The 25,984-nt window shown below is 48.7% G+C and overlaps 1 protein-coding gene and 1 long non-coding RNA gene across 2 annotated transcripts in view; one reads left to right on the top strand and one right to left on the bottom strand.

The window, feature by feature from the left end:
* The window catches only part of LOC146194319 (vacuolar protein sorting-associated protein 33A-like), a 149,031-nt gene that overhangs the window by 79,691 nt on the left and 43,356 nt on the right, over positions 1 to 25,984 (bottom strand). Inside the window, exon 8 of the mRNA XM_084597348.1 lies at positions 2,556 to 2,730. Within this exon, the coding sequence (XP_084453474.1) occupies positions 2,556 to 2,730 (175 nt within the window). The remainder of the gene's footprint in view (positions 1 to 2,555; positions 2,731 to 25,984) is intronic.
* Positions 8,859 to 10,092, top strand: LOC146194320 (uncharacterized). Its single transcript, XR_014705869.1, has 3 exons — positions 8,859 to 8,908; positions 8,996 to 9,135; positions 9,956 to 10,092. It is a non-coding gene; the product is annotated as an uncharacterized LOC146194320 (long non-coding RNA).

Below are 25,984 nucleotides of genomic sequence, written 5' to 3'. Positions count from 1 at the left end.
GTGACATTAGACAATAGTCAATGGTCGTCTGCCTGTTGCGGAATTCCCACGTGATTTGGCCTTCACATTTTGTTTCTCTATTTACTATAACTAGATCGTGTCGCTCACAGAAATCTAGCATTAGCTTGCCGTTACAATCCGTGTATCCATCCAGATCGTCGATGTGGCCGTTCATGTCCCCCAGTAGAATATTGGCCCCGTTTCCAAACTGGCTTATATCGTCACTGAGACATTCAACAAGATCCCTGTTTTCTTGCCTGCATTGATGTCCTGTTCCTAAATAAACTACCCCAAGCCATGTCTTTATGCCGGCAATTGTTCCTGAAACCCAGATATGTTCTTTACAAGATGATTTAATTCTTTGCCAATTTTTTCCCTGGTGTATCAACATACTACCCCTCCACCCTTTTTTTCCGTTCTCGTTTTGTTGCACCCTTCCCAGACGTAGCCTTCTATAAACGGCGGATCTTCTAGATCCCCGAGATGAGTCTCGCAAAGAGCGTACACACCTATTTTGTCATCCTTCAACTGCTGTTCTATCTCTAGCCATTTCGGTCTTTTTCTACCTCCTTGCGTGTTTATGTAGCTGATCCTAGTGTTAAATTTCTTTTTTGTACTTTTCTTTCTCGACCTACTTTTTGCCATTTTTGGGGGCTCAGCCTCCATTATTACACTTTCTTCTGCTTCACTTCTAACTACCTCTGTGCACGGAGTCCTCGCGGACCCCCTAAAAAAACTACAGCCCTGCCTGCTAGGTGCCAGCCGATCTCTGCTCCCACCCTTCTGTTAAAATGAATGCATCTCGCTGAAAAGCCCTACCAAAACCTGCTTTATGTACCTCCCTGTTTACCTCAACCACTTCGAAATGCTTCTCCAGGCTTAACTTTCTTATGTCCTGATTAACTGTCACCACGTCCTTTTCCATCTTTCCGTTCAAGCCTAGCACCTCTGGTACTGTGCATACAACTATCTGCGTCTGCTGTGCTATCTCCCTGATCTCGTCAACTCCCTTAGCTAAGCTTTCCACCACTGCTGCAGCATCACCATTTAGGACATCATTTAGCCCCGCGGCTACTATTACCATACTGCGCTCTGCGGAATTCTTCAACAGCCTATTTTTACTCTCTTTTAGCACTGCCCTCATTGTTCTTCCTGGGAAGGCTCCAACCAGCACTCTCTTATCACCCCTTACACGTTCCAAAATATCTCGCTTGCACCTGTCCATGTTAGAATCTCCGGCGATAAGCACCTGGGCCTTCTCTCTCCCTCTCCCAACTGTTGGCTCCTGTTTTCGGTTATCTGTGTCCTTATCTCTGGGATTTTCATTCTGCCTTATTTCTTCCTTTTTTTTCCGGCGTCTTAGCTGCTTCTAAATAACTCTGACGGTTCGGATCCGCCTGACCTACTTTGCTTATGCCTTCCATGCCAGTGCTGGCCCCAGCCACGTTGCCCGCACTGGAATGTTCGTCCTCGTTGGTTCCAAGGACAATGTCGGCCCCTTTTTTTTTTTCAATTTGAGTAAGCTGTCCAAGCAGTTTCTGATTTTCCACTCTTAACAAACGTACTTCATTTTCTAAATCATCCACACGAGACACTAAACTGCCCCTTTCTTGATCAAATCTATCCAGACGCACACTCAGTACGCAACACCGACACAAAAAGTCGCTGCCTTCCGCTTCACCTACAGAGTCAAAACGCGTTTCCTTTAGATTAACCTGCGCCTCACACTGAGTATACTTTACCTTCTTTTGATTGCACATCTTAAGCGCTCATCGACTGAACTTATATCTATTACGAATTCTCAGAATATACAAATTGCCAAAAGAAGACACAAGAAACGACTAGCAAACACGCGTTAAAAACCAATTCTGCGAATGCCAATAGCCTAGAAAAAAATTATTTATCTAAACAAGATAGCTAAATAATGAACGCCAAGAAAACCTAGCTGCCGGCACGAAAAACCAGGCCGCTAAGACCAAGAGCTAAGATCTATTCTTTAGGCTGCACCTAACCTAACTAGCTGAAAACGAAATAAAGTTAATAAAAGAAAGAACTCATCTATTTGACGCTTCGGAAGCGCTCGCTGTCGCCAGTCCGTCCGTTTCCGGTAGCCACGTGCAATCGGAGGAGCGATGGAACACGCGTCCGCACCACACGGCTGTCAACTGTCAACTGTCAAGCGGCCTATTAGACTACAGAGCACCTAGTGGGAGAAGCGCGAAACGCTCGGCGCTGAAGAACCGACCTGGTAGCCCAGCTCTCGCACTGGTATGACGTCAGTAGTCACGTGGTGTAAAGCGTAACTACCGGACCACGCTACGCTGAAGGCTGGAAACCTGGCATAGTATTGCTTTCGCAAAAAAGAACTGGACACTGGGCTCTTTGCAGCTGCTTGTCCGTCTACATCTCGGTCTTGCGTCCTGTTTAAAATAGTGGGTCCCTTTTCCTCTACAAGATGGCCAACCAGCTGGCCCCAAATTCCCATTGTTCAGCCTTATTTCTCCAATGCATTTCATCATGGTGCTGGAGTGATCCAAGTAGGGAGAAGAACTCACTGTGCTGGATGCCAAACACCTCGTCCAGCAGCCCCTGGTAGGTGAGCTGGGTGGCCAGTGGGGTGAGCAAGTCCACCTGGCGGTCCAGCAGCAGCAGGGTGTCCACCTGTGGAACCAGGGGCGCCTCCCGGCCCACCAACTCCCGCCTCAGCCGCACCAGCATGTCACCCACCATCTGGGCACATCAGTGGGGACAGTGGCACCAAACGCGTCACCACATACATCCGTTTTCCCAGATCCCCGCTGGCCCAACTGTTTTGAAGCGAAAAGCTTCACTAGGCTAGTCAACACCAGGGTAAGCATGGCATTGTCGTCAGAAAAAGCCACAGCTGCGCATGCGCAAACTCGCCGAGTGACATCACTAGAAGAGGCGCAGGTGTTTGAAGCGAAAAGCTTCACTAGGAGGGTCAGAGTCGAGCTTCGCGTATGCCATATGCCGTGACGTCACAGCCAAGGCCAAATGCTCCTCTCATTAAAAAAAAATTTAGTAGCCATCCAGGAATTGAACCTCCATCTCTTGGATCCACAGCCGAGCACTTTACCGCTGTACCACGCCGCGGGTCGTGAAGCTCTGCTCATTATTCCGCTTGTGTGCAGTGAGGATAATAGCGGGATTCCACGCATGACAGATACTGCGATTAGCGCGCAATTTGAAAGTACCAAAGACTAAAATAGTTAGGGTCACTCAATTAAGGTGACGTCAAGGATGTGACGTCACCCTTCTGCCGTCAGCTATGAGGACCAAGCGGGAACAAGAGCGCTCCAACGCCGCTGGGCGGTGCTTCTTGCCTTCCGCAAGTGACAGATGCTGCGCGTTTCCTTTACTGTAAAAGAATTACAGAACACCGGTGAACTTAGACGCGCTCGACTTGGAAGCCAAGGAGAGTTTAGCTGCTGACGAACGGCGCAGAAGTCTGGAGAAATTAACTTCTTCTGATCTCTAGGTAGTCACTGCTTTTCGCTACGTATATCCAGGCATAGCTGAGCTAAGCCATCTTTAATTTTTTATTTTACAAACATGCACGACAGCTAGGTGCTGCAAAGGTTCATTAATATACCCAGCATGTGGCCCACAGGGGAGTAATAATGACCGTGCCCATCATTTGCAGTCACACATAGTTTGCATACTCCCCACCTGCATTTTCTATACCCCACAAATGAGGAGCATGCACACTGTGGCACGATTAATAGGAACAGAACCACACCAGTTCACAGCTCGCACAACCTGTGATCCTTACCTGTGTCACTGCTGCCATTTTTTTGTTTTGCCAAGAGCATGAGTTTGTCCAGCTCATCTGTTTTCTTCTGCTCTGTCCTTCAAGCAATGACATCTTTGTCGCTTGCATTCCACTCATGGGCTGCTAGTTTCCGAGAGGAAAGTGCCTACAAGAGTCTTAAAACTAACTTTGTTATTTACTGCCCAAATGTGATGAAACCTCACAGAATTGTTCAGTTTTTCTGCTGATTTCAAATATGGAAAACTTTCTCTTCTAGGGCAATTAGTTCCAAAGGTATTACAGAATTATTGCTATTGTTTGCTCAAACAATAGTGGAAAAAATGATCATTAGAAATTCATTTTTAATATACAGGTAGATACTATAAAGTGTAAGGAATGCAACGTTGAAAGCACATTTTTTTACTTTCACTTGTAAAACTTTTATATTTTATCTTGAAATCCTTACACAGTTGCCATGCCTGTGAGTGCGAAGTTCAGTGGGCTGCTAAATCTCTATTATTAGCTCAATTTTAAAATTGCTTCCAACATTGCATTCCTTACACGTTTAGTATATACCTGTGTTGTTAAAAATGATTTTCTGATGAGCATTTCTTTTCCTATTGTTTGAGCAGACAATAGCAATAATTCTCTAATGCCTTTAGAACTAATTGCCCTAGAAGAGAAATTTTTGCATATTTGAAATCAGAAGAAAAAAGTGAACAATTCTGTGAGGTTTCATAAAATTTGGGTAGTAAATAACAAAACCAATTTTAAGGCCCATGTTCCCCCTTAATAACTTCGAGTGGTGTCGCCAATTCGCTACTGACGACATGGCACAGAACAGCGTGTACTTGAAGAGGACAGCAGAGCAAAGAACTCTGGCTAGGGAAGAAGAGAAAGGTGTTGGAAACTATCGGAACAAAGCATGCGGACGTGGGCTTGCCAGCACTGTTCAGAGCACGGTGTTCAACTTTTCTTTCTTCTTCGTACGCGTTGGCGATAAATGGTCTTTAGTTAAACGTGTTAAAAGCAATTATGCCTATTTAGACGTGCTTCTGAGCACCCAGTGCACGTTGTTCCGCTGTTCAGAACAGCTTAATGTGGTTCTCTTTCTCTGCAACTAAGCGGCAATCTCGAAGGAAATCCTGGTCCTGGTTAATATAGCTGGGGTACTACTCTCAACACTTCTTAGTTGAAAAGTTGAAAAGTTGAAAACTGCAAAGCCGCCGGCTGGACTATGCACAAAGAAGCAGGTCACAATGGCTAAAGAAACTCACCTAAAAAAAAATGGTTCAGGCAATATATGACCATTTTTGGGTAAAAAAGATGAAGGAAATTCATATCATTGCTGGAGGCTGTTTTCCAAAATGTATCTAATGACATGTTGGGTGTTGAAGTGAAGTCCGTCGGGTGTATGCACGGAAATGGTTCAAAGAAAGCGGATTGCCGTCATATTGTTTTTGTGACTTTGCAGAAAGATATCAGTGTTGCACAACTGATTCAGGCAAGAGTTTCATCATCATTATCATCATCCTCAGCCTGACTACACCCACTGCAGGGCAAAGGCCTCTCCCATATTCCTCCAATTAACCCGGTCCTGTGCGAGCTGCATCCACTTGACCCCTGCGAACTTCTTGACCTCATCCCTACCATTTTTTTTTTTCCATAGCCCTCTGTGTTGTCCTCAACTTAAGTAGAACCCTCTTTGTTAGCTTCCACGTTTCAGCCCAGTAGGTAAGTACAGGTAAGATGAAACTGTTGTAAACTTTCCTCTTGAGCGATACCGGTAAGCTGCTAGTCATAATCTCGGAGTGCTTGCCAAATGCGCTCCATCCCAATCTTATTCTCCTTGTTATTTCCCTTTCATGGTCCGCATCTGCGCTTACTACTTGTCCAAAGTAGACATATTCACCTACTACTTCCAGTGCTTCGCTGTCTAACGTAAACTGCTGCTCCTTCCAGAGGCTGTTGAACATTGCCTCGGTCTTCTGCATATTGATTTTCAAGCCCACTTTTTTTACTTTTCCTGTCTAAGTCATCAATCATTCTTTGCAATTCATCCCTTGAGTTACTTAGCAAGGCAATGTCAGTTCAGTTCAGTCATTCAGTCGTGTCCGACTCTTCGTGACCTTATGGACCATATCACGCCACGCTTTCCGGTCTCTCACTATCTTCCTAACATCCCATAACTTCATTTACAGCGCCTCTAGAATGCCATCTAACCATCGCGTTCGCTGCCTACCCCTTCTCCGGTGACTCTCAACCTTTCCCAACATCAAATCTTTCTCCAGCGACTCCTCTTCTCATCAGATGACCAAAATAGCTGAGCTTCAACTTTAGAATTTGACCCTCCAATGAGCAGTCAGGGTTTATGGTCGACAATATCGACTGATTTGATCTTCTGGCCGTCCAAGGAACTCTCAAGATTCTCCGCCAGCACCACAATTCAAACGCGTCAATTCTTCGGCGGTCAGCCTTCTTCACAGTCCAACTCTCGCATCCATACATCACAACTGTAAAGACCATAGCACGAGTTATACGGATCTTGGTTGGCAGACTAATGTCTCTGCTCTTTACTGGACGGTCAAGGCTAGCCATGGCTCTCTTTCCCAGAAGCGGGCGTCTCCTAATTGCATGGCTGCAGTCTCCTTCCGGGGTAATCTTGGAGCCCAAGAAGAGAAAATCTGTCACAGCTTCCACTTCTTGTCCCTTGATGCTCCAGGACTTGATAGGGCAAGACGCCACGTAATCTGAGGATCGTAATCTGAGGATCGATAAAAATGAAAATATGAAAATAAAAACTTTATCTAAGCCTGGGAAGGAATTGCACCCAAACACCCCTCCCCCGCTTCTAACAAACACGTGCAGTGACCCCCATGTGCGGGCGACCCTCATGCAATTCTTTTGTCTCTCCGGAACATATTCTATTTCCCTGCAGGTAAGGGCTACGGGAGGGGAGCTAACGTAATCGCCTTCTTTGCAAGAAACCATCTGAAAGGCCTCAATGCTATGTTGGGCAAACTGGGCGATGCCTCAATGAAAGGCTTTTGGAGCACAGGAGGAAATGTCGCTCCCTGCAGGGTGCAGAAAACTTGGTGAACCATTGCCCGAAACACGAGTGCAGCCCATATTTCCAAAACACTTATTTTGGCGCGGGCAACAGAAAGAAAAAAGCGTGAGGTAATTGAGGCCTTTTGGATGGTTTCTGGCAAAGAAGGCGATTACATTTAGCTTCTCTTCCGTAGCCCTTACCTGCAGGGAAATAGATATGTTGCAGAGAGAAAAAAGAATTGCATGAAGGTCACCCGCACGTGTCTGTTAGAAGCAGGGGGGGGGGGGGGGGGGGGCTGAGTGCGATTTCTTCCCGAGCTTGGATAAGGTTTTTATTTGCATATTTTCATTTTCATAGTTTCATTCCTTAGTTGTTCTTGCTGTTACTGTGCACTGTTATGATTTATGTGTATTCACAATCCTCAGATTACGTCGCGTGTTTATGTTTTCTTTTTTCCTATTCTAAGGGACAAAAACTTCAGTTGGTAGATTGCGCTTAACCTCAGCGTTTGTCCAATTCCTTTGTCCGTGTCCAACTAAGCAGCGCAGCCTTTATGAGAAGAGGAACAAAGACAACAAGACAGTGCCAGTAGTAAACCTTTTTACATCTACTTTCATTAGTGCATGAGCACTAGATATGTCATTTTTGAAAGAGCCGTGCTGTATGGCCCGAGGGGTGCAAAATCCGTTCATAGTCTCAGCCGCAAGGGGGCGAAGTCTGTGTAGGCTATGTGAACCTGTCCCTCTCCCAGTGAAAGAAGCGGAAGCCCATCAAGCAGGCCCCTTGTGTGGCAAACCAGAGGCACACAATACTATGCCGGGTGGATAGAGACTGTGTCACGCAGGTTGCAGCTGGTTATAGGCTGGCTCTCCAGAACACCTCTGAACGGGCGCTGTGCAGCAACTGGTGAATCATGAACGAGGCTGGTTCTACAAGTTCCGAAGCTGAACTAAGTACATCCTCGTTGCACATCCAAATTGCATTTAGCTTAAAGGGGGTATGAAACGGCTAGAAAGGTCACTGACAAACGTTTTCAATGGGTAGAATAAATGCTTCTGAGCATTCGTCCAAAGTAAAACTCCTCGGAAAAATCCAGCGATTTATCATTAGTTTTTAAAAACAGCGTTTTTTGAAATTCGCGGGCTGCGCCATTTCCGCGTGGCGGCGAGATTTGGGACTATTCTGCTGTGATTACCTATGTCACAAGTCACGAGAGTGACAGGCCACGACAGGCTGCCATTGGCAGCCGCGACGGCCCCTACGTCACAGACACACTTCCGGTAGCTGCGAAAGTCATCTGCTCAAGTGCTGCAAGGCATGCGTGAACCCGAGCTTGGCGCTTCGGTTCGCGATGTTAACCGAAAAGGTGGTGGCGTCCGATTGAAAGTGAGTGTCGGTGCAGGAGTGCGAAAAGAGCAACAGCTGGAGGGGAATTCTGTAACGCTCTCAATACAAAACCAGTCTCAAACCGCTCAACTTGCCCTGCTCCTATTGGTCGGCGGCCATATTGAAATTTTGCGTCATCACTGATCTCAACGGTGACTGCGCTTACGTCATCAACAAGACTAAAGTGGTGACGTTGCCCATGAGCTGAATATTGACTGAAATTGTGAGCGAAACGAGGTAACCCCAAAACCAGTCAACTGAGTAGAGCGAAAATGGCGGCTGTGTTCCTTGCGTTTCTATAGCGTTGCGCTGGCTGTGTGACAGTTATGTCGGTGCGATCCACGGCGTAGAAGGGAGGACGAAGACGCGTTTGACGTACCGGTCTAGTTGTTCCGACTGTGTTCAACTCGGAAACCAGCAGAAAGTGGAGTGACTGTGCGGCGATTGCCGACGAACATCGATGAACGGGGGCTCACGCAGCTCACGGACGAGTGCGCAGCCACTGCGGCTGCATGCGCACCGCGTTTTTTTGCTATCGGGGGCTACCACATCGTTTGCATCGCATAGGCATCGATCAGCAGGTGCGTGCGCTGATAGCGGAAGCCATCGGGCGGAACGCTGATTGTCGTCAAGGCGCCGCGGTGGGACATGGAAAGAAGTCGCTAGGCAAGGGGTTCTACGTTGTGAACATCACAGTAGTGAGTAAATGTTGGTTTTGACTGTGTGTGTTTGGCTACGACTTCGAAACGTCATTGTAAACTTGTATTGTGCCTATTTTATTACAGATCTGCGACGCGAACATACGCACTTTTGACCCTCGTTGCCCCGTGGGACCAAGGACTCCAAACAACGCGTTCGTCTAGCGGTACTCCTGCACGCCGAAAGGTGAACGAAGGCCTGCTAAACGCCTGCGACTTTTTCTTGGGTAAGCTGTAAAAAACCCGCGTCGGTTATCGAACGATATTGATTATATGCATTAATATGTGCAATCGACCACTTGCTGTAAGTTGGCTTCTCTGCAAGTCTTGTTTTCTAACCAAAAGGACTCGTTCCCCCTCGCAATGTTAAAAAACGAACAGAGGAAAGATCTCTTTTCTTTCCAGCTGTTGTCTTCGAGATTACCCAGCGACACCTGACGAAAGTTCAATACCTGTATATACCTCAAAATACAGAACGAAGGGACTAGGGATTGTAGTGCCTTGCCCCCATTCGTTACGCTCCCTCCCTACGACACGTTCGCTACTCGAAAGTGTGAGTACGCTGCAAAAAGCGCCTGCTTCTTTTCGTTTCAGCAAGAACTAGAAGACTGTTGTGTGACAACGAGACCCTTTGGTTGGATTACGAGCCTTACAGAGAAGCTGACTTGTATTTCGGCGAGTGATCGATTGTCTGAATTCACTCAAGCTGCATGCATAAGACGGACTAGTTATGCATATGAATGCTTGTTAATGTACAAATTTAGTGTTATGGCACCAGGAACCAAACAATGTTTGAAATCTCTTTACTGCCTAAGAAACCGTAGCGCTTGTGTTGTGCAGGTAATCTTAACACATTTTTGTTTATATCACTGTGAAGCTACAAGGCTATCCTTGCAATGATGCTTGCTTGGACAGCCCTGTGACACGTTGCCAACATTCCTGTGAATGTTTACCACCTCACTGCGGGCTAGTTGGTATGGATCTTTGATTGTATACTAGAACATGCAAAAGGCGGACTTAAGTGGATGTCATTGTTTGGTTATGCAGGAGACAGTGACTACCCACTGGAGTCATGGCTGCTTACACCAATGCCAAGTCATCCCAGACCCAACTTGCTGTCCCTTCTCTGCTATCACCTTGCAGCCTGGCACAGTTGGCTGTGGTCACTAGCTGTGTGGTAAACACGCTTAAACCGAAAACGTAGCGTTACAGCAAGGTAATAAATATCCATGACGCTTATTGGAATCAGAAAATGGCACCAAAGATCTTTTACTGCCACATATACTTAGTAGAAGCACTTATTTCTTGGCCGCTGTATTTCACTCGAGTGTTTTTATTGAGAAAGAGACATCATACATACCAGCACACTTACCTTGATGTACAATGACCATACAACATTGACATGTATACTGCAGAATAATTATCGGGCTCAAAGAAGCCGCTCCCTTTCAACATATTGAAGCTACCTATACAAATAGGTACTGTATGCATGGTGCAGTGTGCAAAACGCTTACATATCAGAGGTAAAAATGCCAGCTGGATGGTATACTACTAGAGATCTTGCTTGCAGTGCTAAATGCTGTAACAGCTGTTAGGAGAATGGTGTACAAATACTAGGCTGCAGTGCCCACAATGATTGCTGAATGATTACAAAATTCTAGTGAAAATAAAATAAGCATCACACATACATTGTTAAGGCAATGTGTGAGCAGATGTTATGTACACTAATAAAACGTGTAAAACTGCAAGGGGACTGCTGAGCAGCTTTAAGACAGTAGAGGCAGCTAAAACATGAGCGTTCAAAAATATTTTACACCATAAACATGGTAGAACGAGGGAAATAAGATGGCTACTCAATACAAAACAGCACTAAACAAGGGTTGAGGAGGAACCTTGGTTTGCTAGCCAAAATGCCTCGGCGGCAGCTTTTCGATGGAGGCGAAAAGCAAGACGCCCGTGTGCTGTGCGATGTCAGTGCACGTTAAAGAACCCCAGGTGGTCGAAATTTCCGGAGTCCTCACTACGGCGTCTCTTATAGCCTGAGTTGCTTTGGGACGTTAAACCCCACAAACCAACCAACCAACCAAAATCGAAATGTGGGCTCGGCTTGCAAACTGAGGCTCCCCTCAACCCGTGTTCAGCGCTCTTTCATACACCATAAACATGTGATAAGCACCTCTTTACATAATTGTCACCTACTTTTGACCTTGGAATTTATTTTCCAAGTTGTTTTCACCAAATAATCAGAAAAAGCATCTTTTGTGCAAACTGGCTTTTCAATTGAAATGGTTTGTACATAATGCACACAACATGGAAAGGTAATAGAATGAGGAATGTGTGTAAAATGAACATCTTTTTGAAACACTGCACAGACTCCATGATGACACTTCAAAACTAGCACACATTCTTCGCCTTCGAGGTAATCTGCACACCTCACTGGTGGGCCCCTTGTTTATAAGACTAGGGAAATTTAGCAGATTCACCAGCTCGCCTCCGGCATCGCGCACCAAGCTTGCATGATGTGTTTGCCTTTCCCGTCGAAAAGGGGGGAGGGGGGGATACCGTTCAGCATGAACAGACACTGACAACGTTTCAACAATGTGCCACTAACAAACACAGCCTGCTGCGCGAAATATAACATACTGCACATCCCTGTCCAGACCTGGCTGAACAAGCTCGTCCTCTCCTCGGTCACTATATCAAATTTCTGAATAAAGTATTTTCTTTCTCTGAACACACCAAAGGAAGCATTAACATCACAGTTTGTGTACCTTTTAGAGACTAAACAATCAACATCAAAACATCAACGGGATATCGGGAACGGAGCCCGATGTGGCCGAAGTCAACTGGCTGCGAAGCACAGGAGTGACTGTCACCGTGGCTTGCATGAGGAGTCCGTGGTGGAGGGTCGTGTGTCGGATCTCGTTTCCCGCACTGCAATTGCTAACTCTTGCATAGTAGCTGCCACCTGCCTTACTGCAAGTGCAAACGTTCCTCTGTCGGCCTTCATGATCTTCTTGTATTTTCTTTTAAACAAACAGAACAGCAGACCACATACCTCCCACTCGTCGCTCTTGCCATCGATAGTAAACACTGTTTGACAACGCTGACACTCTTCAGTAAGCTGATGACTTAGTCGATTTTCATGCCCAACGCTTTCACCACGCTGATCACTGCAGGTTCGTAGCCTTCATTGTTTTCAATCGGATTTTTCCAGCTGCTCACGACATCCGCACAGGACCTCGATTTCAGGCGACGCACGGAAAATAGCAACTAGCCGAGGAATCAGCTGTTTTCTGGCAAGCCGCCATGTGCCCTCTTTGACACCGTCAGCGTGCCCTCGCGGAGACAAAAAGTTACTAAAGAGCAAATTTAATTGCGAAGCCTAAAACGTATCTCCTTATGCTTCATGTTAGTTAGTTGTAAATACAGTTCCTCAGCAGAATAAATATTTATTAATTTTATTTACTGCGTATTAACTGCGCCATTTCATAAAAACTTAGGAGACGGTCCCTCGTCGGCCTCGGCTAGTGTTGCGACAAAGGTGTAGCAGTAGGCACGACCGCGGAACGGGGACCTCAGGGGCGGAGTCATGCTACGAGTCGCTGGCAATTGGTCGATTCCGTAATCCGTCACGATTGACGTCTTAAGGTCACGTGAAAGCCGCGTCAATTTGACGTCGCGCTCTACAACTTGAGAGCGAAATTGAGAGCGTTACAGAATTCCCCCCCTGGTCCGATTTAACACCGTACCGATTAAATAGGCAGCATCAACCTTCATGTACCGACCGACGGCGCAGCAGCGTACCGTAGTCCCGTGTCCCGTTTCGTCTTTGCCACATCGACCATTTATGCGGCGTGTTGATAATTATGGAACGTGTGTCAAAAAAAGGTCTACTCCCAGCTTCATTGCGAAAATATACAAATTCGCACCGCTTAAGTGCAGCACCGGATGCCACCAGGCTACTGCAGAGATGCCGTCCGCAGGCGCTGCGGCCGATGGCACTTCGATCGTGCGCTGCTCCCTGGTCGTCGCTAGGCCTTGTTTATTTGCGTCAAAGCCACGGCGGACGGCGTTTTGGAATCGCCCGCTTCGCTGCGTCTCTAGCGTAGCCGCTCGCATACACCTGTGCGAGATTCTTGCGCGTAGCTGCGAAAATCAGTGACAACCTGCGCTGCCGAACTGAATGTGCCGAGCTGCTTTGCTGATGTTTTGCGCCGTCGATTCTGGCTCGGGCGATGCGTACACGAGATAAAACATGCGTGCACGTTACGCATTGGCACTTCCTAAACGATGTGCGAAAGGACGTCAAAAAAAAAAAAAAAAACACTACACTATCCTTTTTGTTAATCTCAATTTTAAGATTCGCGGACGAATAATTCGTGCTCACCTGTCATCCGATATCCAAACTCTGTGGCGACCATCAGTCCATGCTCTCGTCGGTGATACGCACGCGTATACGTTCCATTCGTTATGTACAAGAGATGCCTCTCGCCGACCATAATGAAAGCAGCTTCGGACTAAAAGCGACGATGACATATGTTTGCACGCAGGCAACTCGCATGCTCGATCGTCTGCCAGCGTCCATGCAGAGTCTATGCTATCGCGTCAACTACGCGAGGGGTCACCGGCCACTGTTGGTCAAACCGCAGAAGACGGTACCAAAGAGACTGACCCAGGCAGCGCGAGAGAGGAAGTGGTCTTGCAGAAAGCCGTGCTCGCCAGAAGTGCATGCGAAGTTACGCTGAATGGGACAGGGATATGAAGGAAAGTGCTCCCTCCGCGGCGGCCGCCGGTATGTGTGGACAGCAGCTTCCCACCTGCAGGTATGCACTCGCGAACGACCCGAGTCGTTCGGGCTGCTGTCGCACACAATTCCGAGAGGTCAAGAAACTGAAGAAACTGGCGGCCGAGGAAGACAGCAGACAAGGTTGAAAGCTATGCAAATGCAGACGGGACGGGAAAGGCAGAGACCGTGAATGCATGGGCGATGCTCAGGGAAAACAGGCGCGACAACCAGAAGTCTGAGAACCGAGCGTCACCCGATGACGCTTCGTGGGCGGGGCTAGCGGGGCGGAGTTCCCGAGCTGTTTTCTTAGTTTTTTTCTGGTGTCTCCGAGTGTTGAGTTGAGGGGAGCGAGGAGGCGTGCCATTTTTAATCGCCGATATCTCTCGTGTTAATGAAGCTAGCTAAAAAATTCTTGAGATGAATTGACTTGTGAGGGAGTGCCTATCTCTCGACCGATTTGCTTTACTCTATTTTAGGCATTGCATGACCCCTTTAATCTATTAAAATAATCAGGAGCCATTTTTTTGCTCTGGCTTGCAGTGCTGCAAAGGTGTGCCTAGCCACGCAATGGAGGCTCTATAAAAGTGATTCCTCTTTTCCACTCTCTCCCTCCAAAACTCACCACAGAGCCCACAAAGTTTGGCACCAACAACTGGCCAGCGTTGATCTCTACAGGGTCTTGAATATTTGGGGGCTGGGTTTTAAAAAATTGCTATGCGAAATCTACTGCACTATTTGAGCTGAAATAACGTTCACAAAGTAGCAAAATATGGTCTACATTATCTGATAAGTGATTCAACATCGGTACTCGCCTAGATTTTACAGAATCAACGAAAAACTGCTCTCGGCGGCATGCGCCATCAGTCAAGCTGCTTGACAGATGGCGCAACATGTCAAAGCAGCTTTTCGACTCTCTTCTGTGAAAATTGTGCACGCTGCTGAGAGCAGTTTTTAGTCGATTCCGGAAAATCTAAGCAAGTACCGATGTTGAATCCCTTATTAAATAATGTAGACCATATTTTGGTACTTTGTGAACATTATTTCAGCTCGAATGGGGTAGTAGATTTCTCATAGGGTTTTTTAAAACCCGGGCCTCAAATATTCAAGACCCTGTACATTATGAAAATGTCTTGTGACACAGTGTGTCAAGTAACTACCGTAAAAGCTCGTTAATTCGACATCGACAGGACCGTGAAAAATTGTCGAATTATCATACTGTCCAATTATCAAATAAAAAAACAAAAAAAAAACAATGAAATGAGCCTCTGGATTTACCAGTATTTGGTAAAGAAGTTAGTTATCACCATGTTTTTTCGGACGGCGACAACAGCGCTAATCGCTGCCAGATGCTCCGTGGCATGCACACCATCGGTAATCTGTTCGCAAAATTCTTCCAGAACGGACAGCGCTTCTGCGGCTTCTTAACCGTGCGCTTCGACGGTGGGGGCAGCTGTTCACAATCATCTTCTGATGAATCGTCGTTGCCGGTACTTTTAACTTCCTGAATTATGTCGTCCTCAGTCAGCTGTCCGGCGACTGCGACGCCATCATCGATGGTGATATAATCAGCAAGCCGCACAGAAGAAGGCAAGACATTGTCAAAACAGCTGTCATCCTCTGCGTTTGCGTCAGCCGTCTCACATGGCAGTGTCTCTGCACGGCAGTCCAGTGATACAAAACCGCTATGCCTGAAGCAGTTAGCGATCACTTCTGGAGGCATCTTGGTCCATTCATGACCCAGAATGCTTATAGGGCTGAGGAGCGTAAGCTCGTATTTCTTCCCCGCTTCCATACACAGAAGCATGCGCTGCAAGACGTGCTTTCTGTATTTGCATTTCACGAACTGAATTATTCCCTGATACATGGGTTGTAGGGCTGAGGTTGTATTAGGTGGGAAAAACACCAGCTTGATCCATTCAAGGCCCGACACCTTGCAGTAATTATTCACGAACTGAATTATTCCCTGATCCATGGGTTGTAGGGATGAGGTTGTATTAGGTGGGAGAAACACCAGCTTGATCCATTCAAGGCCCGACACCTTGCAGTGAGCCATCCAGCATTTTTCAGACGTGGCTGCATTAGCTTGACCGGCGTTTTGGAATGGAGAAGCGCAAGGTCCTCATGGTTGTAGATAATTGCAGTGCTCACTGCAATTATCTACAACCATAAGGACCTTGCGCTTCTCCATTCCAAAACGCCGGTCAAGCTAATGCAGCCACGTCTGAAAAATGCTGGATGTCATCCAAGCCTTCCTGTCAGCGTGATAATTAACAGGAAGGTTCCTCGCGTTTTTAAAACATCTAGGCTTTTGCGCCTTTCCAATCACTATGAGCGGCAACCGCTCTGTTCCCGTCATGTTGGCGGCAAGTAGAATAATTACTCTTTCCTTGCTGCGTTTTCCTGCTGTGCACGGGTCACCTTTGAAAGTTATCGTCTTGTCCAGGAGAGCTTTAAAGAACAGTGCTGTTTCGTCAGCGTTGAATATGTTTCTCGTGTCATACGCAGCCAGATGTTCAAGCAGGTCGTTGGTCCGCCACTCCTTGATTGCTTCTTCGCTCGCGGCAGCTCTTTCGCCACACACATTCTTGAACGTGAGATTGTGCCGGCTTTTAAAACGAGCGAGCCAACCTTCGGAGGCTTTAAAATCTTCAACATTCATTCTTGCGGCGAATCTTTCAGCCTGTGCACAAATTAGTGGCCCACTCACAGGAAGATGGGCCTCTCGTGCGTTCGTGATCCAACGCAGTACAGTCAAACCCGAATATAACGAACTCGGATAGAGCGAATTATGTTTTATATCGAACACTCGAATTTCTGCTAGCATTATGCATATAAAATGTATTTTCTATAATGAGCTACACATCAAATATAGGGAACTCAGCGCGCGCGATCCCAAACGCCCGCCAACGGGCGGGCCTTTGTGCCGGCTCCGAGTATTCTCCGGGCAGCCCATGCTGCCGGGCCGCAATACTTCTAGCGCATGCCGTTGTCAGATGGGAGGGGGATTGGCGACGGCTCAGTTCCCCAAGGTCTCACACAGCGCATACGTCGTCACGTGCCCGCTAGGGTGCTTCTGCGCAGATTCCGCATTGTCTCCAGTCGGCCTTGGCCCGTGCCGCGCTTCCGTAAAACGCAGGAGGGGCTCTCTACAGCAGCTTCCACGAGGGACCCTCCTGTGCGCATGCGCGGCCGTCTCCCGGAGTAGTGAGTAGCCTTTAAAATCCGCGTCATCAAACAGCCTCTCTTTGCAGCGCTCCTATTCGGCAGCTGCCTACCATGTGATCAAAGACGTGCGAGCAGCTCCGGACCTATTGCACTTCGAGAAAGAAGAAACACAGGCCAGAACTGGTTTCAAGTTTGGACGAAGGGAAGGGGAGAATCTTCGAAGGGACGGCAGCCTCCGAACAACGAACACGTCAGTGGCGCACTTTCCTGCATCCTCGGAGCTTTCTTTGTTCGTGTTTGCAAGTCATGCTGCTGCTATCCTCACGATTCCGGACGTGCCTACGTTGCTGCTGACTTGCATTCCGGCGCTACATCCTGCAAGATGACGACGAAGCAGCGGCGTGCCCTACCGCTTTCCAACAAGCGTTGGCCGCGGCGAAAAAAAGTCTCGTTGCCGCGCATTTCAAAATTCCGCGGAGCATGTTAAGCACCATTTTTAAAAACCAGTCATCAGAAGCAATGCACAGGAACGACCAAATGGTGCCGGCTTTCGCCCCCGCAAACCGGCTTATAACCAAGTAGAGAAAGCGCTGTACCAATGGTTCTTGGACGTTCACGCGCGAAATCTGCCTGTCTCTGGCCCCATGCTGCAACAGAAGGCAAAAGATTTTGCCTTCGTCCTGGACATCGAGGGGTTTACGGTGGGCAGTGGTTGGCTCCAACGATTTAAAGACCGCTACTCCATCACCGGAAAGGTGGTTGCAGGTGAAAGCCAAGCAGTGGACGCTGAGAGTGCTGAGAAGTAGGTGCGAGACGTGTGGTGTGCTGTCACGGAGAGATACGAACCGTGCAATACAGTCGAATCCGGTTATATCGAACCCGGATATATCGAATTTTGGTTATATCGAACTCACGGAATATCGAATTTTGGTTATATCGAACTCACGGAATATCGCCTTGAAAATCCCATGTAAAAGTATAGGAAAGCCGCGTCATATATCGAACCTAATTTCACCGGCAGTTCAATATATCGAACTCCGCACCACGCACTGGAAAGTGTGCCTTCCCCAAAGACGATCGCATCACACTTGGCCGTTTGCCACGTGACGTTTTCAAGCCATGCGCGGAAGGAATGAGAAGGAACAGTTCAAGCAAAGGCTGGTCTGGGCAGCGCCGCGCCCATTCCCCAAAGGCGCACGCATCTGCAGTATCGTTTCCCGCGCGCCAACATATGACGTTTGCAAGCCATGTGCGTGGGTGTGCCCATTCTTTTGCCGAGCTATCTCTCTCCTTCAGCACGCGCTACACATGCGCCAAGCCAGCTAAGCCCGTTTTCAGACAGACACGTCGGACGCTTTCTCCAGCGTGTGTTAAGAACCCTCTGCGCCTCTGCGGGCGGCTGACGTGGCTATGGCGCCTGCGGATGTTAAGAAGCGGCAGCTCTTTTTTCTTTTTTTTTGAGAGTCATCCTTTCTTATCGTTGTGCTGTTCGGACGTTAAGCGGCGGCAGTTTTTTTTTTTTTTTCTAGTGGGAGTCGTTTATCCTGCATGTATGAATCAACGAAAGCACACGGTCGGCTGCTGCGATCATGACGCCCGCCCCAAGCGCGGCGTGGCTTGTGCAATCAAGCCATCACAGGCACTCTGCCAAGTTCGCTCCCCGCCACCGCAGGAGCTATCAAAAGATAGACGTGCCCGGACGTTATCGCTGCGCAGCATCTTGGCACGCTGCCAAGAAATGAGCTGTGGATGAGACCACCGAAACGGAGTGACGCGCGGCGTCGACATGCTAGCGAAAACGCTGATTTCTGCCGCGGCGACACAGAAACCTTGTTTTAAGCTGCCGCGGTGGCTCGAGCGGCGAGAGGGACGCAGTTCCAACAAGTTTGAAATTTTTCACTATCGCTGCCGCTCGTCGCTGAGATTGCCCAATCGCTTGCATGTGAGCAAGCTGCCTTTACGGATTTTTTTTTTTTTTTTTTCAAATTCTTGGTTGCAAAAGTGGAGGGTGGGTTCATTATGCGAGTGGGTTGATTACGCGACAAATATGGTATCGTTTTTTCGCATCGTAAGTACCATCACAAGCCGATTTCTGTATATTGAATTATCGATATATCGAACTATTTCGCGATCCCCTTCGAGTTCGATATATCTGGGTTCGACTTATTTTTAGCACCGACGAGACTGCCTTGTTTTGGCAACTGCTGCCAAGCAGAACCTTGGCGTTAAAAAATTAGAAGTGCCATGGCGGTAAATTGAATAAGGCCCGAGTCACCGTTCTTCTCACGACAAACATGGACGGTTCATCAAAGCTGTGGCCACTTGTCATAGGCAAGTTCAAGTCACCTATGTGCCTGTGAGGATGCACTTCACTCCCAGTCACATACAAATCAAATTCTAAGGCCTGGATGACCAGAACATTGTTCGAAGCGTGGCTGCGTGGCTGGGACGAGGAACTTGCAACGAGCGGGCGCAAGATTTGCCTCCTCCTCGATAACTGTTCTGCGCACCACTGCGGCGTCACGCTCAAGAACATCGAGCTTTGTTTCCTGCCACTGAACGCAACAGCGGTTTTGCAGCCCCTCGATCAGGGGATCATCCGCGCTTTCAAGCTGGGCTACAGGAAATGCATCGTTGAGCGGCTGTTGGTGAAATTGCGGGTTAACGACGAGCTCAAGATTAATTTGCTGGCCGCAATAGAAATGATTAACCGTGCCTGGCAAGACGTGATGCAATCCACAATTGCTTCCACCATGCTGGACTACGTCGAGAGGATACAGAAGCTGCTAGTGAAGCGCGCACTGTGCATGATGACAGCGATGTTGCCACGCTGTGGGAAGAACTCGCTGATGTTCCGGACGCTGTGCCCGAAGAAGTTGCCCTGGAGGATTTCCTCACTGTTGACGACAACATAGATGTGACAGCGAGCCCGTTGGACTGAGATTGTTGCCGACATGCTGGCATCTGGTGCGAACGAGGAGACCGAGGAGCCACCACCGGAAGACGATCGTCCTCGCCCGACGTTGCACGAAGCCCTCGCTGCTACCGATCTGCTGCGCCGATACTGCTCCGGAATACAGGGAAGCGGACTGGAGTTTATGGAAACGATGTCGCGTGTGGAAAGTGCGATTCTCGCTGATGGAGTTAAACGCAGTGTTCAGGCGAAGATCACTGCCTACAGCAAATAAGTGAGCATTTATCTCCGATAAATTTCTTTTGTACATTCATGGTGAGCGGCACGGTTTTTCTTTAGTTAGTGCGTTTTCGCTGCGCTGTTCTGGACATCGTGTATAACGAATTTGGTACTGAAGTTCGTTATAAACGGGTTCGGTTATAGCGAAATACTTTATACAGCGAACAAATCGCGTTGAATTACGCAGTTCGTTATAACCGGGTTTGACTGTATGGCTTCTTCGAGCTCCGGGTGGGCCGCCATTCGCAGTCTTTTCCTTTTAGCATTAAAGCTTTCACTGTCGAACGCCTCCAAGATGCTCTTTTCATTTCTGACATACGTGGCCAAGGTTGTCCTCTTCACTCCATACTTGTTCATCACGTCTTGGCGTGAAACGCCGTCCTTGATCGCTTTCAATATTTGCACTTTTGTGGCCAGGTCATTTTCTTCATACTTCGGCCGCTTTGCTGGTGTCGCCATCGCAGCAGCACTCAGCGTCAAGATGCGCAGGCACAGCACTCTATACACACACGCAGCACAGTAAACACGTAGGCAAAGCGTGACCGTAGATGCAAAAAGCACGCGGCGACGACAGACGCTAAGGCGAAGCTCGACGACTCCACTGCGCGAAGGTAGGGCTAGGAAAGAACAAACTTCCAGCTGACCTCGCTCCCCTCGCGTCATTCTGCTGATGGCGTACGCTGCCTTTTTTTTTTCAGCTTCACACTAGCGCCACTCTTGGCCGTGTTTTTTTTTTTTTTTTTTTTACCCCTTCCGCAGTGAAATGCGAAATGGCGGGCTACGGTGGTGGTGGTGACAAACGTTTATTGAATCAAAAAGGGGTAGATGTATGCATCGGCCGGATCTATGAACATCCAGCCCTTACAGATACTGGGTGGGGTCCCTAGTACGGGACCCCAGTGGCGTCGGCCGCTGCCCGGGCGCGCTCGACTAAGGCCTTTTGGGCCTGCAGGTCATAGCAGCCGAGCAGGATCGCCTCCCAGTCCTCCCGAGTGGGGTTGGGGTGAGGAGGAATAGCTGGGTTGGATGGGCAAGCCCACACCATGTGGTAGATGTCCGAAGACTTCTCCGCACAGTGCGGACAACTGCCCGTGAAGGAGGGATTAAAATGTTTTAGTGCTGCCGGGCACAGCAGAGTGTTGGTATAAAGACGGAGTAGAAGCCGCTCCTCCGTCTTAGATAGACCTTTACTCGGGCGAGGGTAAAGGCTATGACAAGATTGATAATAAAGAACAATGTCTTTAAAAGAATACGCGGGTTCGAATTCGAGATCCTGATCTATGGGGTCGAGATGGGAAGCCCGGAAAGAGAGCGCGCGGGCGGCGGCGTCGGCTGCCTCATTCCCCTCGAGACCCATATGAGCAGGAGCCCATACTATTTTCCGGTAAGCGGGGTCCCCGGTGTAGGTGCAATTTTGAAGTAGTCGGTAGGCTAGGTATGGCGCCCAGCCTTGCTCGACGTTCCGACAGGCCCCTCGCGAGTCGGAGATAATTGTTTTAGAATCAGTGTGGGTAGCTGCCAGCGCAATGGCGACCTCCTCCGCATGGGTTATGTCACGGGCGCGAAATGTAAGCCCGTTAACCGTTTTAGACTGGTGGACCACTGCGGCCGTGTACCATCCCCCATGGTGGGGGCCGGAGGCGTCCACGTAGTAAATGCCGGGTTTCGACCCATAATGGCGGCCCAGGGCTTCCGCCCGCGCCAGGCGCCGGCCATTGTGGCCTTCACGTGTCATGTTTTTAGGAAGAGGGCGTACGTGGAGGGCGCATCTCCACTCGAAAGGGAGGCGTACACGATCTTCCATAAGGGTGGTATGTTGGATGTGTAGCCAGGCAAGGAGGCGGCGACCCGACAGTGTCTTAGAAAGACGTGTGTATTGGTTGGTTAAGTGAGCTTCTCGGATTTCCCGGAACGTATTCACCATGCCCTGGCGCAGTAGACGCTGGTTGGAGGTGTTCACGGGGAGATCGAGGGCTCTCTTAAAAATTTTGCGCAGGACGACTTCGAGTGCATCCTCCTCGTCTTGTTTCCGAAGGTGGAGGTAAGGAGTCGAATACAAGATTCGACTGGTCACGAATGCATGCGCCAGCCGCAAGGCGTCTTTGCACCGCAACCCCCCACGTTTGTTAGAAACCCGGCGGACCATGCAGCCCACCTGGTCCCCCACCTTACGGAGTTTCGCCAAGGTAGTGTCCGACCGTCTATGTTGATGAATAAAGAGCCCCAGTACCCGGACTTCTGTGCGTTCAGGAATTGATCCTGTCTCTAAAAAGAGCTCAATTTTGGCCGTACACTTTGGCGAGGGGCGTATGTGTACAAATTCAGATTTTTGAGGGGAGCATTGAAGGCCGCAGCGGCGAGCATAACGGTCCACTATGGTTGCCGCTTGCTGCAGGTTGGCCTCAATATCTCCAAGAGAACCTTGCGTGGCCCACAGGGTGATGTCATCGGCATACAGCGCATGTTGCACACCAGCGACAGCACCCAACTGGGCCGGCAGGTGCATCATAGCCAGATTGAATAAGAGAGGAGACAGCACTGCACCCTGTGGTGTTCCTCTGGTTCCAAGTTGGAACGGGCCATGTTCGGTGTCCTGGATTTTAATGTAAGAAGGGCGATCTGTCAAAAATTGCCGAATGTATCTGAACGCGTTGCGTCCGCAACCGGTTTGTGAAAGATGAGTGAGTATTACCTCATGAGTAACATTGTTGAAGGCTCCTTTCAAGTCTAAGGCGAGTATGACCCTGTCGTTGTGAGGGCATTCGACCGGGTCAAGAACGTCCCGATTAAGTTGTAGCAAAACATCCTGCGCGGACCTGTACGGGCGAAATCCAAACATGGAGTCTGCGAAGATGTGTTGATTTTCCATGAACTCGGACAACCTGTCACGCACCATCGTCTCCATTAGTTTGCCCACACATGAGGTTAGAGAGATGGGTCGAAGGTTGTCCGTGTTGATAGCCTTGCCAGCTTTTGGAATGAAAGTGACCAGAGCAGTCCTCCAATCGATGGGGAGTGGCGCGTCCCCAAGCCAAATTGAATTGATGTAATCCAATAAGGATTGGTAGGCCGGGTCGGGTAAGTTAGCTAGTAATTTGACTGTAATTTTGTCCCGACCCGGGGCTGTGCCACGTTTCATTTTCGCCAGGGCCGCCCGCAGATCGTGGAGCTGGAACGGCTGATCCAGCTCAGCGTTCTCCGAACCTGCATAAGAGTGCGCCGGTCCACGGGGGTCCTGGGTAGTGCACAAGTATTGGTCCCGCAACTTGTGCGCTAGCTGAGTTGTGTTGCCCTGAAAGCTGTGTATGGCACGTTGTAAATGTTTCTGAGTTTCTGTGTGTGTCTGCGTTGGGTCGATAAGAGCGCGGAAGAGCCGCCAGGTGTTCCTGCTGGACACCTCCCACGCCGCCGTGTTGCAACGATCCACCCAGTTGGCGTCTGCGAGCTGGGCCGCATACTCGGCCGCCTGCTGGGTGAGCTCGAAAATTCGAGCCTTAAGTTTACGGTTATGCTTTTGTCGGCGCCACCGGCGGACAAGGCAATGTCGCGCTTCCCAGAGGTGGAGGAGGTGGTTATCCACGTCTGATACCGCCTCGGAAAGCTGAATTTTAGTTTCGGTAGAGCGAAGGCTAGAAACCAATTGTTCGGACCATGACTGGTAGCCTTGCTCGAGTATAGATGTAGCTGTGTTGTAATTTTTCCTAAATTTGGACCAGTCTGGGAGTCGAGCCTGTGTTGTGGGTTTTGCTAATGGTCTGGTCCGAATTGTAGTGTTTAGTATACAGTGGTCGCTACCGAGTGTTTCCTCAGTGTTGACCCAGTCAGCATACTGAATGTTGCGGGTAAAGGTTAAATCCGGACACGTATCCCGAGTCACGGAGTTACCTATACGTGTTGGGTGGACGGGGTCTGTGTGAAGAGTGAGGCCCAACGTAGACGCAAGCTCCGCCAACTTGCGTCCCCGATTCTCTTCACGGCGGTACCCCCAGCCTCGACTGCCAAAGTCATGGAGGCCCTTCCTACCATGATCGCTCAACATGTCGCGAATCTCCCCCGCACGTCTCGCCGGGCCGCTCCTCTCAAAAACGTATCCAGCCGGCCCTCAAAATTTTCGCGTCGAGAAATTGACAACGAAAATGAGGAAGATAGCTGCCCCCTCCCAGGAGCTGATATTCAGCACCGGGTTGATGGCTCCGGGGCATCTACCTTCCCTCCTCTAACCCCAAAACCTGAACATGGCGGGACAACCTCGGTGTAAGCGTTCCCCCTTATCTAAATTGGCCTCCCCCATCACTGTAGCTCAATGGAATTGCCGAGGGCTACGGTCTCGCACTAAGCGGGCCGACCTTCGGCTTTTCCTCTCAACTTTCGAGCATATGCCCGCCGTGGTGGCCCTTCAGGAGCCAGGAAGAGGCGCCACCCTAACAAACTATACGACGTTTCAGCAGGACCCCTCGTCTTGTCTATGCGATTACACAGCAAATATGGTCGACTTGAACCTTCAACTTGGCTATTCCCATGTAATGGTGACTCTCCTCCCCCTCCGCAAGCAGGACCCACCACTGCACATTCTAAATGTCTACTGCCCACCTAAATTGCCGAATGTATCATTCTCGGACCTTTTCAGCCGTGCGCTGAAAGCTGCGGGTCGGGACCCCCTCTTGATTGTGGGTGATTTTAACGCGGGCTACGGGGCTATAGAGCTACGTCGAATTAACCGACGCACGGCAAAATTTGGTCGAATTAACGAGAGTTTTGCCCTATAGACTCCTAAGTATAATTGGAGGGACCTCGCGTGCACGTCAAATTAACCGATTTGCCAAATTAACGGGGGTCGAATTAACGAGCTTTCACTGTACCTCAGTGTGCCTCACGTCAGCAGAGACGTGTCATCTTGCTTCGTCAGGTCACATCTCTCTTTCTCTACAGCAGCCCCAGCATGAAAGAGCAATCAGAAAAACACTTCCTCATACCTCAGCTCAGGTGTGCGAGAAGCTTTCTTGCGAAGAAGCATCCTTTTACAACTTTTCTTCCTTCTGTTTTTCTTGAGAGTGCCTCTTATTTGAGGTCACAGCAGAACATACAAAGTGCTTTGTTCACTAATCTAGGGTATGCTGCTGGGCTAGTTGGTGCTGGTCGTCAAGCATTATGGTGTCGCAGCACTGCCGGACAAGAACAAAAGGGCGAGGAACACACACAACTGCACTGAACTTTAAACTGTATTTTGGACACTTTTGATCCACGCATATATAACTGACAGAAGGAACTGGACACACAAACGCACTCACTAGACAGATATCGCAATCTCAGTAGCAGCATCGCAATCTCTCGCAATCTCAGTGGCTGAATCGCAATCTCAGTATGAAAAGGCCACCCCACAAAAACAAACGCGGCGCAACAGACACTGAAGAGGCTATAAAAACAAGGCTTAGAAGCAAGTAAAAACAAAATGCAAGATGATAAGTGAATATTGGTAATGAAGAGCCAATAATTTTTGCTTTGTTTATTGTTGACTCTTCACTGCCAATATTCACTTATCATCTTGCATTTTGTTTTTACTTGCTTCTATGCCTTGTTTTTATAGCCTCTTCAGTGTCTGTCGCGCCGCGTTCGTTTTTGTGGGCCGGCCTTTTCGTTCTGAGATTGCGATTCGGCCATTCAAATTGCGAGAGATTGCGATGCTGCTACTAAGATTGCTATATCTGTCTTGTGAGTGCGCTTATGTGTCCAGTTCCTTCTGTCAATTATAAATGCGCGAATCAAAAGCGTCCAAAATAAAGTTGAAAGTTCAGCGCAGTTGTGTGAGTTCCTTGTCCTTTTGTCCTTGTCTGCCAATGCTGCGACACCATAATGCTTGACGATGTTCACTAAGCAGACAGTTTATACCTCAAATCCGTGAGCAGCCACAAACAAGTGTCCACACACTGTT

The sequence above is a fragment of the Amblyomma maculatum genome, chromosome 3, assembly GCF_055883805.1.
Source record: "Amblyomma maculatum isolate TAMU_Amacu chromosome 3, ASM5588380v1, whole genome shotgun sequence".
Lineage (NCBI taxonomy): Eukaryota > Metazoa > Arthropoda > Arachnida > Ixodida > Ixodidae > Amblyomma > Amblyomma maculatum.
Note: the sequence above shows the minus strand (reverse complement) of the source record. Positions and strands in the feature narration are given on the sequence as shown.